This window comes from Drosophila mojavensis, unplaced genomic scaffold (genome assembly GCF_018153725.1).
Source record: "Drosophila mojavensis isolate 15081-1352.22 unplaced genomic scaffold, ASM1815372v1 contig_36, whole genome shotgun sequence".
NCBI classification, from domain to species: Eukaryota; Metazoa; Arthropoda; class Insecta; order Diptera; family Drosophilidae; genus Drosophila; species Drosophila mojavensis.
Genome location: NW_025318858.1, coordinates 16286149 through 16299575, shown reverse-complemented (window position 1 = coordinate 16299575; position 13427 = coordinate 16286149). Strand labels below are relative to the sequence as shown.

General features: G+C 37.1%; 1 protein-coding gene across 3 annotated transcripts in view; it reads left to right on the top strand.

Annotated features, from left to right (window-relative positions):
* Nucleotides 1-13085, top strand: part of LOC6576986 (potassium voltage-gated channel protein Shaw) — a 57416-nt gene extending 44331 nt beyond the window's left edge. The window contains exons 4-13 of one of the 3 annotated variants that reach the window (XM_032728701.2): nucleotides 118-250; nucleotides 322-501; nucleotides 571-1071; nucleotides 1217-1513; nucleotides 2506-2715; nucleotides 2783-2987; nucleotides 4710-5063; nucleotides 8739-8843; nucleotides 9143-9755; nucleotides 12885-13085. In XM_032728701.2, coding sequence (XP_032584592.1) covers nucleotides 118-250; nucleotides 322-501; nucleotides 571-1071; nucleotides 1217-1513; nucleotides 2506-2715; nucleotides 2783-2987; nucleotides 4710-5063; nucleotides 8739-8843; nucleotides 9143-9717 — 2560 coding nt within the window. In that variant the 3' untranslated portion in view covers nucleotides 9718-9755; nucleotides 12885-13085. Of the gene's footprint in view, nucleotides 1-117; nucleotides 251-321; nucleotides 502-570; nucleotides 1072-1216; nucleotides 1514-2505; nucleotides 2716-2782; nucleotides 2988-3216; nucleotides 3353-4709; nucleotides 5064-8738; nucleotides 8844-9142; nucleotides 9928-12884 lie in introns of those variants that run through there. The other 2 variants (XM_032728703.2, XM_002002926.4) reach the window with 2 other exon arrangements.
* Nucleotides 13086-13427: the final 342 nt, after the last annotated feature.

The following is a 13427-nucleotide window of genomic DNA, read 5'->3' as shown; positions in this document are numbered from 1 at the left end:
AAAAATATAATAATATTTTACACAATATGTTTTAAAATGAAGCTTTTTTTCACATATGTATATATAAAAATTAATATATATATAAAATATTATATATATTTAATTATTTTATTTCAGAACTGGCAAACTGCATTATCCCACAGACGTGTGCGGTCCGCTATTTGAGGAGGAACTTGAGTTCTGGGGCCTCGATTCGAATCAGGTAGAGCCATGCTGCTGGTCAACTTATAGCATACATCGCGATACGCAAGTGAGTAACAATACCTAAAATCCAAAACTTACTGAAAATTATGAGAATATCTATTTTGCTTGCCCTTGCAGAACACCTTAGCTATATTAGATAAACTAGATATTGAAAATGAGAAACCCACGGAAGAGCAAATAGCGCGTCTATTTGGCTTCGAGGAGGCTTTAAGCAACGGCGAGCTTAACTGCTGGCAACGTCTCAAGCCCAAGATCTGGGCCATGTTCGATGAGCCCTCTAGCTCAACGGGCGCTAAGGTATATTAACTGATTATATACATATATTGACTGTTTCATTTATAAATATAATTCGCATTCGCTTTTCAGTTTGTTGCTGGCATGTCGGTATTCTTTATATTTGTTTCTGTGATATCATTCTGCCTGAAAACCCATCCTGGTTTTCGCGTGGACCTGCCCACCAGCTACAGCGGCTCCGCTGGCCACGATCCGCTTGCATCGCCCATACCTCAGCAACAGTCGCAGCTGCATCAGCAGCAGCATCAGCAACATCAATACCATCAGCATAGTATAACGCCACCTAGCGGCAGTATCGGTCCCACATTTCGTGTTACGAACTATACGAGCTACAGCAGCGGCAATCTGAGCGCTGCCCAAGCCACGCCCATAGCCAGCATGAAGGGGCGACAGCGTCTGAAACGTGATCTCAATACGACCTTCAATGAGTTTTTCGAACAAAAGCTTCTGGGTAACGATGGGGGACAACAACATGGCTGGGTCGAGACCTATGGCCAGCCACATAAGGCGTTCTTCTACGTGGAGCTGGTTTGCAATGTCTGGTTCTTCATCGAGGTGGTCATTAGGCTCATTGTAAGTTAATTTAAGAAAAATTAAAGAGATTTAGAGATAAAATTGTAGGATTTTGCCCGAATTAATTTAGAAGGTTATCATTAAAAAGCGCAGTATATATACACTATATATATATCTTTATCATATTCTCTAACTTCTTTCACAGGTCTCACCCAATCTGTGGCAGTTCATCAAGTCACCGGTGAACATAATTGATTTCACGGCCACGCTCAGCTTTTATACGGATGTTATGCAACGCATGGGTGAATATACGGGCCTGCTGGAGGCCTTCTCCATAGTGCGCATTATGCGTCTCTTCAAGCTGACACGTCACTCGCCCGGATTACGTATACTCATACACACATTCAAGGCCTCGGCCAAGGAATTGACGCTGCTTGTGTTCTTTCTCGTTCTGGGCATTGTCTTCTTCGCCAGCCTGGCGTATTATGCTGAAAAATTGCAGGTGAGCTGGTGTCTAAATGTAAATTAGCTACATATGTGTATGTATGTGTGGGATGACCCATCAGGAGTAAGAGTATTTCGGCTAGCTATATTTCTGCAGCTCTTGAAATATTCTTTATTGTTTGCCATTTTATTATGAATCTTTTAAATTCCGCGAAATGTATGGAATTAATTGAAAAAGCTTAAGAAATTCCATCTCAGCTCATGATTTACAATATTCATTTTTCATATTTCATATTCATATTTTTTGTTGTATTTATTTTTAATAAAAACAGAAAAGTTCAGTGCATTTATCCTGTTGTTCAGCTATTTCAAAGATTTCTTTTCCATTGTTGTGTTCTATTGTTGTTCTACTGCCTCCCAAATGTATACTACACAATTATGTTGGAGCATGTGCTGTGCGGCTTTTGTGTCCCTAGATTGTTAACCAGATTGACTGGGGCTGACTGACCACTCAAGCACCCTACAGCAATTTTATAAGATTGACTACTGAATACCCTGTCAAAAATAATGAAAATAATGTAATTTTAACATCATGTTAACAGATAATTATCAATAAAGAACAAATATTCTGTTTTATTATGTTAATGAGCTAAGGTTTGTTAGTTGCAACACTCCAACTGTTGATTTAAGTAAAGATATCAACAGTTGGAGTGTTGCAAATTGGTTGATGGAATTTAGATACTCTATGAAAAAAAGTTTATGTCAATTTTAAGCATCAACAGGGTGTTTCTTTTAACATACATTCTGTCAAATAAGTATATATTCAACATATATGAAAATACGGAATATTTTCATAAAATAGAAATGCTAAGGTATGTCAACAGTTGAACAACCGCTTTATTGCTTAACTAAGTATATTATCTACCCAGGACATTTTGACATTAATTAATAATTATAGATGCCAGGGTATTTCAACACCCACATTACACAAGTTTTGATGCTTCAATTTCACTTTTTACTTATTTTTTGTTCAATTTCTTTGGCCTGCAGGACAATCCAGATAATCAATTCAAGAGCATACCACTGGGCCTATGGTGGGCTATCGTCACGATGACCACAGTGGGCTATGGCGATGTGGCGCCCAAGACCTATCCGGGCATGTTTGTTGGTGCACTGTGCGCCCTAGCTGGCGTGTTGACCATAGCCCTACCCGTACCTGTTATCGTTAGCAACTTCTCCATGTTCTATTCGCACACGCAGGTGAGTGAAAGGAAGCGAAAGGGGATGAATAATAAATGTAGCTAATAATTTTAAATACTCTCAACAGGCCCGTTCCAAGTTGCCCAAGAAACGTCGCCGAGTTTTGCCCGTGGAGCAGCCGCGTCGCAAACGTGAGCCGCCGGCGCCGCATCGCGGCCGCACGAACGCCATCAAGCAGACGACGCCGACGGTGGGGGGTGTGGTTGGCGCACATACCACGCTGCAAACGCCCGCGCCCATGTTTAAGGATGCGTTTGGTAGCGCCAAAATTGGTAAGTGCCAGACAAACTTTCTCTCTATCTCTCGCTTCCTCCTCTCTCTCTTTCTCTCGCTCTTTCGCGCGATTGCCTATCCCATTTACATGCCCAACTGTTGTTGTAGTTGTTGCTTCAAAGTTGTTTATAATTTTCTGTTGTTTTTCTTGTTCTTCTTCTTCTTCTTGGTTTTATTTTGCTGGTTGCTGTTGTGTTGCATTTTTTGGTTTCTCGTTCGTGTGTTTAGCCAAAAAGCCAACTGGGCCATAACTCGCTACAACCAAAACACAAACAGACAACAGAACAGGCTCAGCTTAATTTGCTCTACACACGCACACGCACACTCACAAACACATACACATAAACACACACACATCAGACATGCCACACACACACATATGTTCGTCAGCCAGCCAGCTGAGCTCTCTCCAGCGACCAAAACAAATTTCATTCAATTTATTGTTTAATTATTTTTATTATTTATTCACCCTTTAATGGCTCAATGCATCGCCCCCACTTTGGGCATAAGTATGTGTGTGTGTCGGCGCCTCCCCGGGGCGTCTTTTATGGCCAGGGCATGCAAACTATGCTCCAACTATTACTCAAAAGCAGCTGCGCATGTGGCTTAACTCGGCAATTATTAATCCTGAGTGCTTTGTTGGCATCTAGCCAAACTTCAAGTTAAGTCACAAGCAATTCTATCCAGGGTTTTTAGTTTTCTATTCTCTTCTTATTTTATCTCATTTTGGGTCTGTATTGCTTTGTATTATTTATTATTATTATTATTTGAGTTTATATAGTTCCATATAACTTTTAATATTCATACAAATTTGAAAAATTATACATAAAAATGGAAAATATTCTGTGTCATTCATTTAATTTTATTTATTTATTTACGTATATTTAAGATGTGTAGGTATTTTTGAAAAATAATCTTGATTTTATTTTTGATTCTAATAAAAATTTTGATTTATTTATAGGAAAGTATACTGATTTTGTATTACTATTTATTGTATTTTTTCATGCCTCTTTATTTAGTTTTATATTGTTTATCTTGAATTTATTTTATTATATTTTTGTACTTTATTAATATAAATAATTTATTTATATTTTTCGAGAATATATTTTTATTTAGTTTGTAAAATGTCGTACTCCATCTTTTGTGAGTTAGTCATATTAAAATTATTATTTTTCGAAAAACAATATTATTCTTTAATTTGGCTTAAAATTTAACTAAAAGAATCACTCTGGTTATTTTATTATTTGCTAAATGCAATAATAATTTTTCACTCAAAACACGTACGCAAAGTACAAATGCAATACACTCAATCAAACACACACAAACACAATCACACATCTCAGCAGGCCCCTTGAGCGTGTGTATGTGTGCTTTATGATTTATTTGTGTGTGTGTGTATGTATTAATACGCTATATTGAATATTTTGCATATCCTCACAATCTTTTCGATGTTGTTTTCCGTGTATTTGTTTGTTTGATTGTTCGTTGGCTTCCTTCCCACCTCCCAACTTACATACATATATATACATATTCATATGTGTGTATCTGTGTGTGTGCGTGCTGTCATGTAACTGCAACTCGTAACTTTAACTGTAATTGTAAATGTAACTCGTAAAATTGTAACTGTAACTCGTAACTGTAACTACAAATGTATGTATGTGTGTGTGTGTGCGTGTGTTGTGCTTGCGCTTGTGTCTGTATGTGTGCGCGGCAAATGTTAGGCAATGTGAACGGCGTGAATGTCATTGGCCTGCATCTGCACAGGGCACCGCCGCCAGCGAGCTGCGCGGCCAACTGCCACGCCCATACGCCGGCATACGCCCACAGTCACGGCCAAGCTGCGAGTCATGGCCATTGTTCACAGACGACGCTGACGCTGACGCCGACGCCGACTCCGCTGACGACGCCGTCGATGACGCTGACGACGACATTGAATGGCTGCTACACAGCAACGGCAACAACAACAACAATAACAACAACGACTATGACGACGTCGCTGCCGCTGTCGGCCACTGCCTCTGCCGCTGCTGCGGCTGCTGCTGCCGCTGCCGCTGCCGGCCCCTCGTACATCAGTTGTAAGTGTTGTCTTGTCCCCATGTCTTTGCTTTCAACTCTCCTTCCACACTCACACGCACACACACTGGTTGTCCCACTCGCACCTATTGAAGCGCCTGCATGCCTGCAACGGAATTGAAATATTTGATCAGTTCATGTTGTCTTTTCTCTTTTCTCTTTTTTTTTTTACCTTCTCTCTGTAAAGACACGACGAAATTTCATTTTAATGGCTTTGCAAAAACTTTTATGATGCCCCGTCCCATTGTAGCTGCTCTCTCTTTATATCTTTGTCTCATTGTCTCCCTCCCTCTCTCTCACAATTAGCCGGCCATGCCTGAGGGGGGGCTTGTTAAAATTTATCGCATGCTATAAATTTGAGTGCTATAATTTTGTCACTTGAACATTCGGAGTCAATAAAAATAAGCACAAAACTTTTCTTTTATTTTTTGATGTTCCGTTAGCATTTTAGAAAGCGTTTGCCGTATTTGGCCCGTATTTTCGGCATTTGCACGGGCTGCACACAGCCCTTTTGGAAGTACCCGTTTACCCAATTTTATATTTAATTTTAATTACAATTTTATTATGATAGCAGAATGCCTCTTTTATGCCATAATTCAAATGCCCAGCTTCGTCTTTACACACACACTCACATACACATAGACAGACTGAGGCAAAGGCTTGGCAGCATAGAAAAGTTCATTTACCGTCAAACAAATTGAAAAACTTTTTCCATTTGCTTCGTTCGGTAAAGCTGTGGAAAATTTGCCCAAAACTGCACAAAATAAAAAAAGGAGAAAAAATAATAAAGGGAGCAGCAAAATTTTTTACGTCCATCCAATGTAAAAACGTGTCCAAAAATTTCAGCTTCACACAGCTCGCTCGATGTGCATTTTAATTAAAGGACTTAAGGACTGCAGCGCAAGTCAAGCGCAAAGTGCCTTCCAAAACTTCTCTAGCTGCCCGACTGGACCCTCAAGCCATTTCACGCTGTCTCTGATTAACTTGACGAGTGGCGCAAGGGTAGATAAAAATGCCCGCCCCTTAGCTCCTCAGTTTATTATGGGGAGGTTAATCAAATTATGAATGAACTGACTGGCGGCAAATAATATTGTATTTATAGAGCGTTTTTCTGGGGCAATATATGGGCTATACAATGTATCAAATTCTGATTGCATTTAAAAATGTATATATATGTATATATAAGCAGAAATCAAAAATATTTTTGCAATATGCAGACTACTTTCTGAAGACTTTATTAAAACAGATTCAATTGCTTTTAGACCGTAAATGAGTAAAAACCTTTACGAATAATATTATAGAATAATATGGCATATGTACATATACATATGTACATACATATGTGTACACATAGTACCTATAAATATCATTAATTTATATATAAATTGAATAAGCTAATTGCCCAATTTCTGACAATTATATCTGACAAAAATCAATTTGAAATTTCAACTAAAACTTACGCCTAATTTAATTGTAATATTTAAACAGCTTCAAGCCTAAATGCCACGCCCACTTCCTTAGCTCTTTGGCGCACTTCCTGGCCAAGTGTTAAGTCCTGTTGCGAATGCTGTGAAAAATTGGATTTCTCTTTGGACCGGAAAATGTCGTAGTACGTGTTGCAGTCAAAAGTATTTGGCACAAGTTAGTTGTGTTTTTTCTTTCTTTCTTGCTTTCGTTGGGGCATTCACTTAGGTGACTACCAGAGTTAGACACAGTCCGCTGCGAGTTCTGACCCCTTTGGGCCAGCTACATGCTACAAAGAGCATAAAAATAGCAAGTAAATCATTAGCAGGCATGGTCGGTTGGTGGGCGTGAAAGTGTGGCAAGGTTGCTCTCTGTGTCGACTTCTAGTGGTCATTAAAATGGGCAGCACACCACGCAAATGGTTGGACGTTGCAGCAATTTATGTGTGCACAGCACAGTGGTGCAGGCCTGCAAAATTAAATGCAATTTCGTCAGCCAACATTGAAAACACCTCGGAGCGAAGTGACGATGCGGATGCTGGCAAGGGAGGGGGAGCTCGGGGGCTCTTGGTACTGGTGGAAGTGCCCACATTTCATGCCCCTATTTATTTTTACGCCCATTTGCTGGACGTGGCGGCTGCTCCATTTGGTGCGTGTTGCCTGGGCAGCTGTACCGTAAATTAATTTGTATACCCTAACAGAGGATAAAGTCCTTATTTTAAGTACTATGTTGGCTCGGGTGTATACGTAACTGTAAAGTTTTCTTCAAAAATGTCTTCCTATATTCCCTCATTGCTTTCTTTTGTACTTAAGCAGTCGACCTATCGATTAATTTTGTTCACTTCTTAAAATTGTTGTGCTCCGTGGATGAAAATGCGAGAGAGAAAAAAAGGGCAAAAGTAAAAATATTTTCACACACTTCTTCTGCTGGACGAGCTTTGCGCGCCTCGACTGAGCGCATGTTTTCCAACGTCTGCATTGTTAATGGCTAGCAAAAAGCCGCTAAGAGCCGGCGTCGGAAAATGGCGAAACTGCGCCAAATTGAAAAGAAAATTTTGTCGGTAATGGGATATATAATGGGCACGTATTTAAATGGTATGGCTAAAAAGGGAAATGAAACACGCTAAGCTGAAAATACAAATGAGATTCTGTTTGAATGGCAGCAACAATTATGTGAATAAAATAAAATAAAAATATTAACAAATAAATAGTGGCTCAAATAAATAAATAATTTCTGAAGTAAAATATGTATACAAAAAAAAAAAAAAAAGTTGTATTCTTAAGACTCAGCGAGATAAATTAATTGAAGATAGATAAAAGACATAAATAGCTAAAATTGATAAAAGAGATAGTGAGGGAGAGCCTAGGAGAGAGTGAGAGTGTGACCATGTATGCGAGGCAAGGGGAGCTGAAACTGCTAAATGTAAAGAAGGCTTTGGAGATGATATGCTGAAATCCAGAAATTAAATAAATAAATGAATCAAATAAATAAATCCCAACTTAGCTGCATATGCCATTTACGAACCTTGAAAGTTATCCAAGAAATATGATATGATATATGGGAATCAACTTTTGCATGTCTAAAACATAAAAATAAAATAGTAGTAGAAATAGTAGTAAATAGTAGTATTTATACTTGTCTTCTGTATGATTAAATTAAATAATATACTGTTGGCATGATTAAACCAAGTCGCTTGCTTATATCATTGCTTAAAGTTTGGCTAAATAAAATGAAATCATGTTGCTTACATAATAAATATATTTACTGTAATGTAATAATATAATATTTGTCATTTATATAGCAGTTCATCTATCTTTAATGTGTGAAATACTTGTATTATAATTTATCACCAGAAATTATGCACATTTTCAATAGCTCAAACTTTATTTTTATTTTTGTTGTCACAGAAAGCAGAATTTAACTTTATAACTTTTTAAAGATTTCCTTAAAAAACTTTCTTTTTTTCTGAAACTTTTGTCAAAATATTTTACAAGAAACTGTAGCAAAAAAAAGTTGGAAAATTTCCTGCGTGCTTTCTTAAAGTTTTCGCATGGCCACGAAGGATTTCTGATTGTTTGCAATTTCTCTTGCTTTATTTGTATTTGATTTTTTATTTTATTTTACCATTGTTAGTTAAACTTTTGGTTAACATTGTTTACATTTGGGCTGGAGCACATTAAAAAAAACACGTTCAACTGCTTTTCGCATTTTAGCGGACTACTTAAGTGTGCCCGCCGTGCAGAGCCTGCAGCCGAGGGCGGCAACAACCGGACACGACTTCATGCTGCCGCTCCAGCCGAAACCTGCCGTACCCCTGGGTGAGTCGATTATTAGACTAGAGGCCGCATAGCTTTCCGATAGATAATTGTGTTAGCTGTCGGGGCCACATTGTTGACCTAGGCCATTGTTTACACGAGCTGCAACTGCAACTGCAGCTGCTGCTGTGCAAAAGTTTGCACTGATAACAGATTTGGTTCAATATTGGCATGAAGCAAGCACACAATGTGCCCGGCTGATAGCACAATGCGTTGACATGCGCTTACACTTCCGTTTCCCACAGTGACACTGTCTGAGTGCCTCCCATTTACTCTGCCCCCTTTTTGGTGCTCGTTTACAGAACGCAAGGATCAGCATCCTCTACAGCTGACCGCCCACAATTTGGCCTCCGATACGCAACAGCTGTATGGCAGCCACGGCCACAGCCCCAAAGTGGGCACCGCGCTGAGTGTGCCGCCCACCATCAGCATGACGCACACTCAAATGCCGCCGGGCATGGCCAGCATGGGTCAGCGCACACCGAATCTCAGCTACCGGGCCACACACACATATACGCATGCGCCCATACAGCAGCCCATACCGCAGCACTATCAGCAGCTGGAGTCGTCCTCCACGTCGAACAACTGCAACATCAAGATCTCCGTGGCAGGCGCCTCGGCCCCAACATGTGCCGACGCACATGGCCAGAGCATGGCGCCCAAGGTGACGCTGCTGGACGATCTGAGCGATGAGATCAACTCATCGACAGATGACTGCGCCGAGTGCTGCCTGGTGGATGACAGCGATACGTACGAGACCAGCAACAACAATGGCGTCTCCTGCGGCAATCGGCAGGCCCAGCCGGAGGAGGAGAGCGCCACGGCTGAGGACAGCGGCGACAGCTCTGGCGGCATTTACGTTGGCCCCAAGCATTGATTATTGGCCATCAAGTGGGAATTTCCCTGCTAGTCGAGGTATGTACATCTATATATTGTTTGTATTCGAGTTTGCTACGGCCATGCATCGAATTGAGAGCAAACAATGTAAGCCATGCAATTAGGTTATACCCTGTAAATTGGCCATTAAGACTGCCTAAGCAACTTCATTGATTAATTTTATTAATAAATATTTTATTTGATTATTTTGTTGTATTTTTATTTTTATTTTTTTTTTTCAATCTTAAATTTTAAGTTTAAGAATTTTCATTTTATTATTTATTTGCTTTTTTTAATCTTAAATTTTAAGGGTTTTTTAAATTTTTTTAAATTGTAATTTATTTTTTGTGATAATAAACTAAAATCTTACCAGTAATTTCTGAGAATATTCGCAATAAGAAATGCTCTTTGCTGCCCGAATCACTCTGTTGTAAATCAAAGTTTTTCTCAAGACACGCCCCAGACTTGTTGTTCCAGAGCTAAGCATGTCTCGAGCATGGAGCGAGCGAACTTCCGTTACATTTGTGTTGTCCCTATAACTGTCATGTTGACAACTGTCATTGACAGAGATATATGTATGCCTGCATCCGGCAGGGCGGAGGAGGGCGGGGCGTGGCGATACTGAACTGAACAGAACTGAACTGGACCCGGCTGACTATTTTCATGCCAAGACAAACACGATGCCAGACAGTGCACAAAGGCAAACATATCATCCAAATAAACGTGTCCACTTACATGTCTACATGGGTGGGGCAATTCAGTGGGGAGTTGTACGGGTCAAGCGGTGTGAGTTGTTATTGCTATTCCGCTTCCGCTCTATTGCTTAAGTTGCTCTCCAGTGAGGTCTGTATGTCTGTTTGTCTGTCTGTTTGTCTGTCTGTCTGTGGCTGACACTTGCCAAGGTGTTTATCATATAAATCTTGGCTGCCTGTAAACATGCAACTATAAATTTTAACACCCGAGTAAGCTTCATCTATTTCAATCTATTTCCCTCTCTTCATCTCTAAAGTTCAAATAAAAACCATCAAACGGAATGTTTGTCAGACTATTTCAATGAACTGAAAAATTATAGCTGCTAAGATTGCACTGGAATGCTCAGCTTGATAATACCCTAGAAATGGTTCGGCAATGGGGTATAAGCGATGGATACTTAAGGATTTACAAATTACTTAAGTATATTTTTAGTGCAGCAATTTATTTTCATTTTAGATCACATTCTTAAATCATAAATACGCCTTATATTCCCTTATTACCATTTTGAGTATATCTTTAATATTCATTATAATTATTAATTATAATGGTCATTATTAAATATTTATTCTGATTTTTATTATTCTTCTCATTATCGTTGAATTCAGATTTCATATTTACTTTTTTAGTCTTTTTTTTTTTTAGAAAAGGTAAGCAACATTTCTAATTGGTTTCACACATACTCTCCTTGACTGCCATGAGTCTTTAGAGGGTATAAATAATAATGTCGACACAATGGCGACCATGGCTAAAAGTATAATGGCGCCAAACTTAATTTGATGCCACTTTTTTATTCCATTTGCATTTCTTTGCTTTTGTGCAGACAACGACATGGCTGCAGATCCTATACAAACATATAGATGTATATACTATATATATATGTAACAGAAAAACATATATCTTTGGTCAACAGTTTTTGACCATTTAATATTTTACTCAATTTATGTGGTTTATCTAAATGTAAAATCGAAAGTGTCAAAAGAAAATGAAAGTTTTTGTAAATAATCGTTTAGTTTTTAGGGCAAGGTATCAAGAACAGAACAGAACTTATATAGCGCATGTCCATTCAAACTTATCTGAGGTTCAAACGTAATTTTTGGTCCAATACTTATAGTTTTTTGATGTGAAATTGAAAATTAAATGAAAATTCAAGGATTTTCAAACACATTTGATATGGAGTAAAAACAAAACACCTAAAAAAAAAAAAAAAATAGTAAATAGAGCAGAGGAAAATTAGTTAAATGTAAACTTAATTCAAATGATGCATCATAGGAAATATAGTAAGTAGCTAAGTAAATAAATGATTAGACAGGCTCAAACATCTCGTTTACAGTAAATAAAGTAAATTTTAATAATTACCTACTACTACATTGAAAGAAATCCATTTTAAAAACAAAAAGAAATTTAAAAAAAAATTATTCGTACTATAATACAAATAATTGGTTTTTTTTTTATTATTATTAAGTGGTTTGAATAGTTTATACTGATGTTTCAATATATTGTTTATATTAGCTACTCAACACCCGCAGTGATAGTTTGTTCTATATAACCAAAAGCAATTTGCTAATTTAAGCAAATTTAAACAAATTTCCTGAAGTTCACATATTACAGAATTGAAATTAATTATAAAAAAAAATATACATAATTCAACAGATTTAATTAAAATTTTGTTAATGTACATTGTATTTAAAGTTATGATAAAAAAGCCTAAAAAGAAATTAATTACGTTATTGCATAGCAAAAATTTAATTTGATTAAATCTAAAACATGGACAAACTATGCGAATTCCGGCAAGCGGAAATACAGTTCAACGATTTCTATAATTACGAATATTAAAGAAAAAAATGACACCTGCTCTGTCCAGGTGAATAAATAACTAAATTTAAATTAAAAACTGTTTGTAATATATATTTAAAAAAAAATCGACTATTTAAACACAAAAATTTGCATTAATTGATTGCACAAGGATAAGATGAAACTGTATTTCCATAACAGAAAATGCCAATAAAAAAAAGAAAATGTAATAAAAAATATGAATAGATACATATATGTGTATACAGCTATATATATGTATATATAAAATGTTTAGAAAAGAGCCCAACAATTTGAGCAAATTTTTAAATGTTAACAGTAACACAATTTACATTTAAACAAATTACAAAAACAAAAACAAACAAAAATTTGTGGTGTATGTGCAACAAACAAAAAATTTCCAATTTTAAAAATAAAAAATACAATTTCATTGAATATATGTACATGCAATGTCAAGGATGACAGCGAAATTTCATCAACAGTCTACCCAACACACACACATACGCACACACACACACACAAATTTAATACACGTACACCCATACATATGGTAATTTTTTCACGAGGGAATAAAGTAATTCCATACATGGTTCTCTTTTTTTCCAGCGCATGAAGGCAATGGCTAAACAAGAACGTGTTTATACCCTCCTGGCACAATATGTATGCGTTTTTAATATATATTCATAATGTTATGGGTTGTCCAAATCAAGATCTAAAATTGAAGTTGAAATATAGCGAAATGTAGGATTAAGTTGAATAGTAATCTCTAGATGAAGATTAAATATTAAATTGAAGGTGAAGACACAATTGATTATCAATTTAATTGTTAGCTGAATTATTGAGTTTTATTACCAAACTTAATAGTAATATTAATCCTAAAGTTCATTGTGAGTATTAATTTGAACTTACGATGAACGCTGCAATTAACTTTACTATCAGCTATGTCATTTATCCCTTAAGTTTATCATCTACTTCATTTTATTGGCAAACTCAGGAATGTTGAATACTAAAGGATAAATTAATTTCAATGTAATAAGGATAGCAGGAAAGTATGGTTAAGGGTTAACTAAATGGTAAGTTTAATGGCAAGTTTATCGTGAATACTAATGATAATCTGGAAAATAATGGTAATGTTAAATTAGTTCCCAA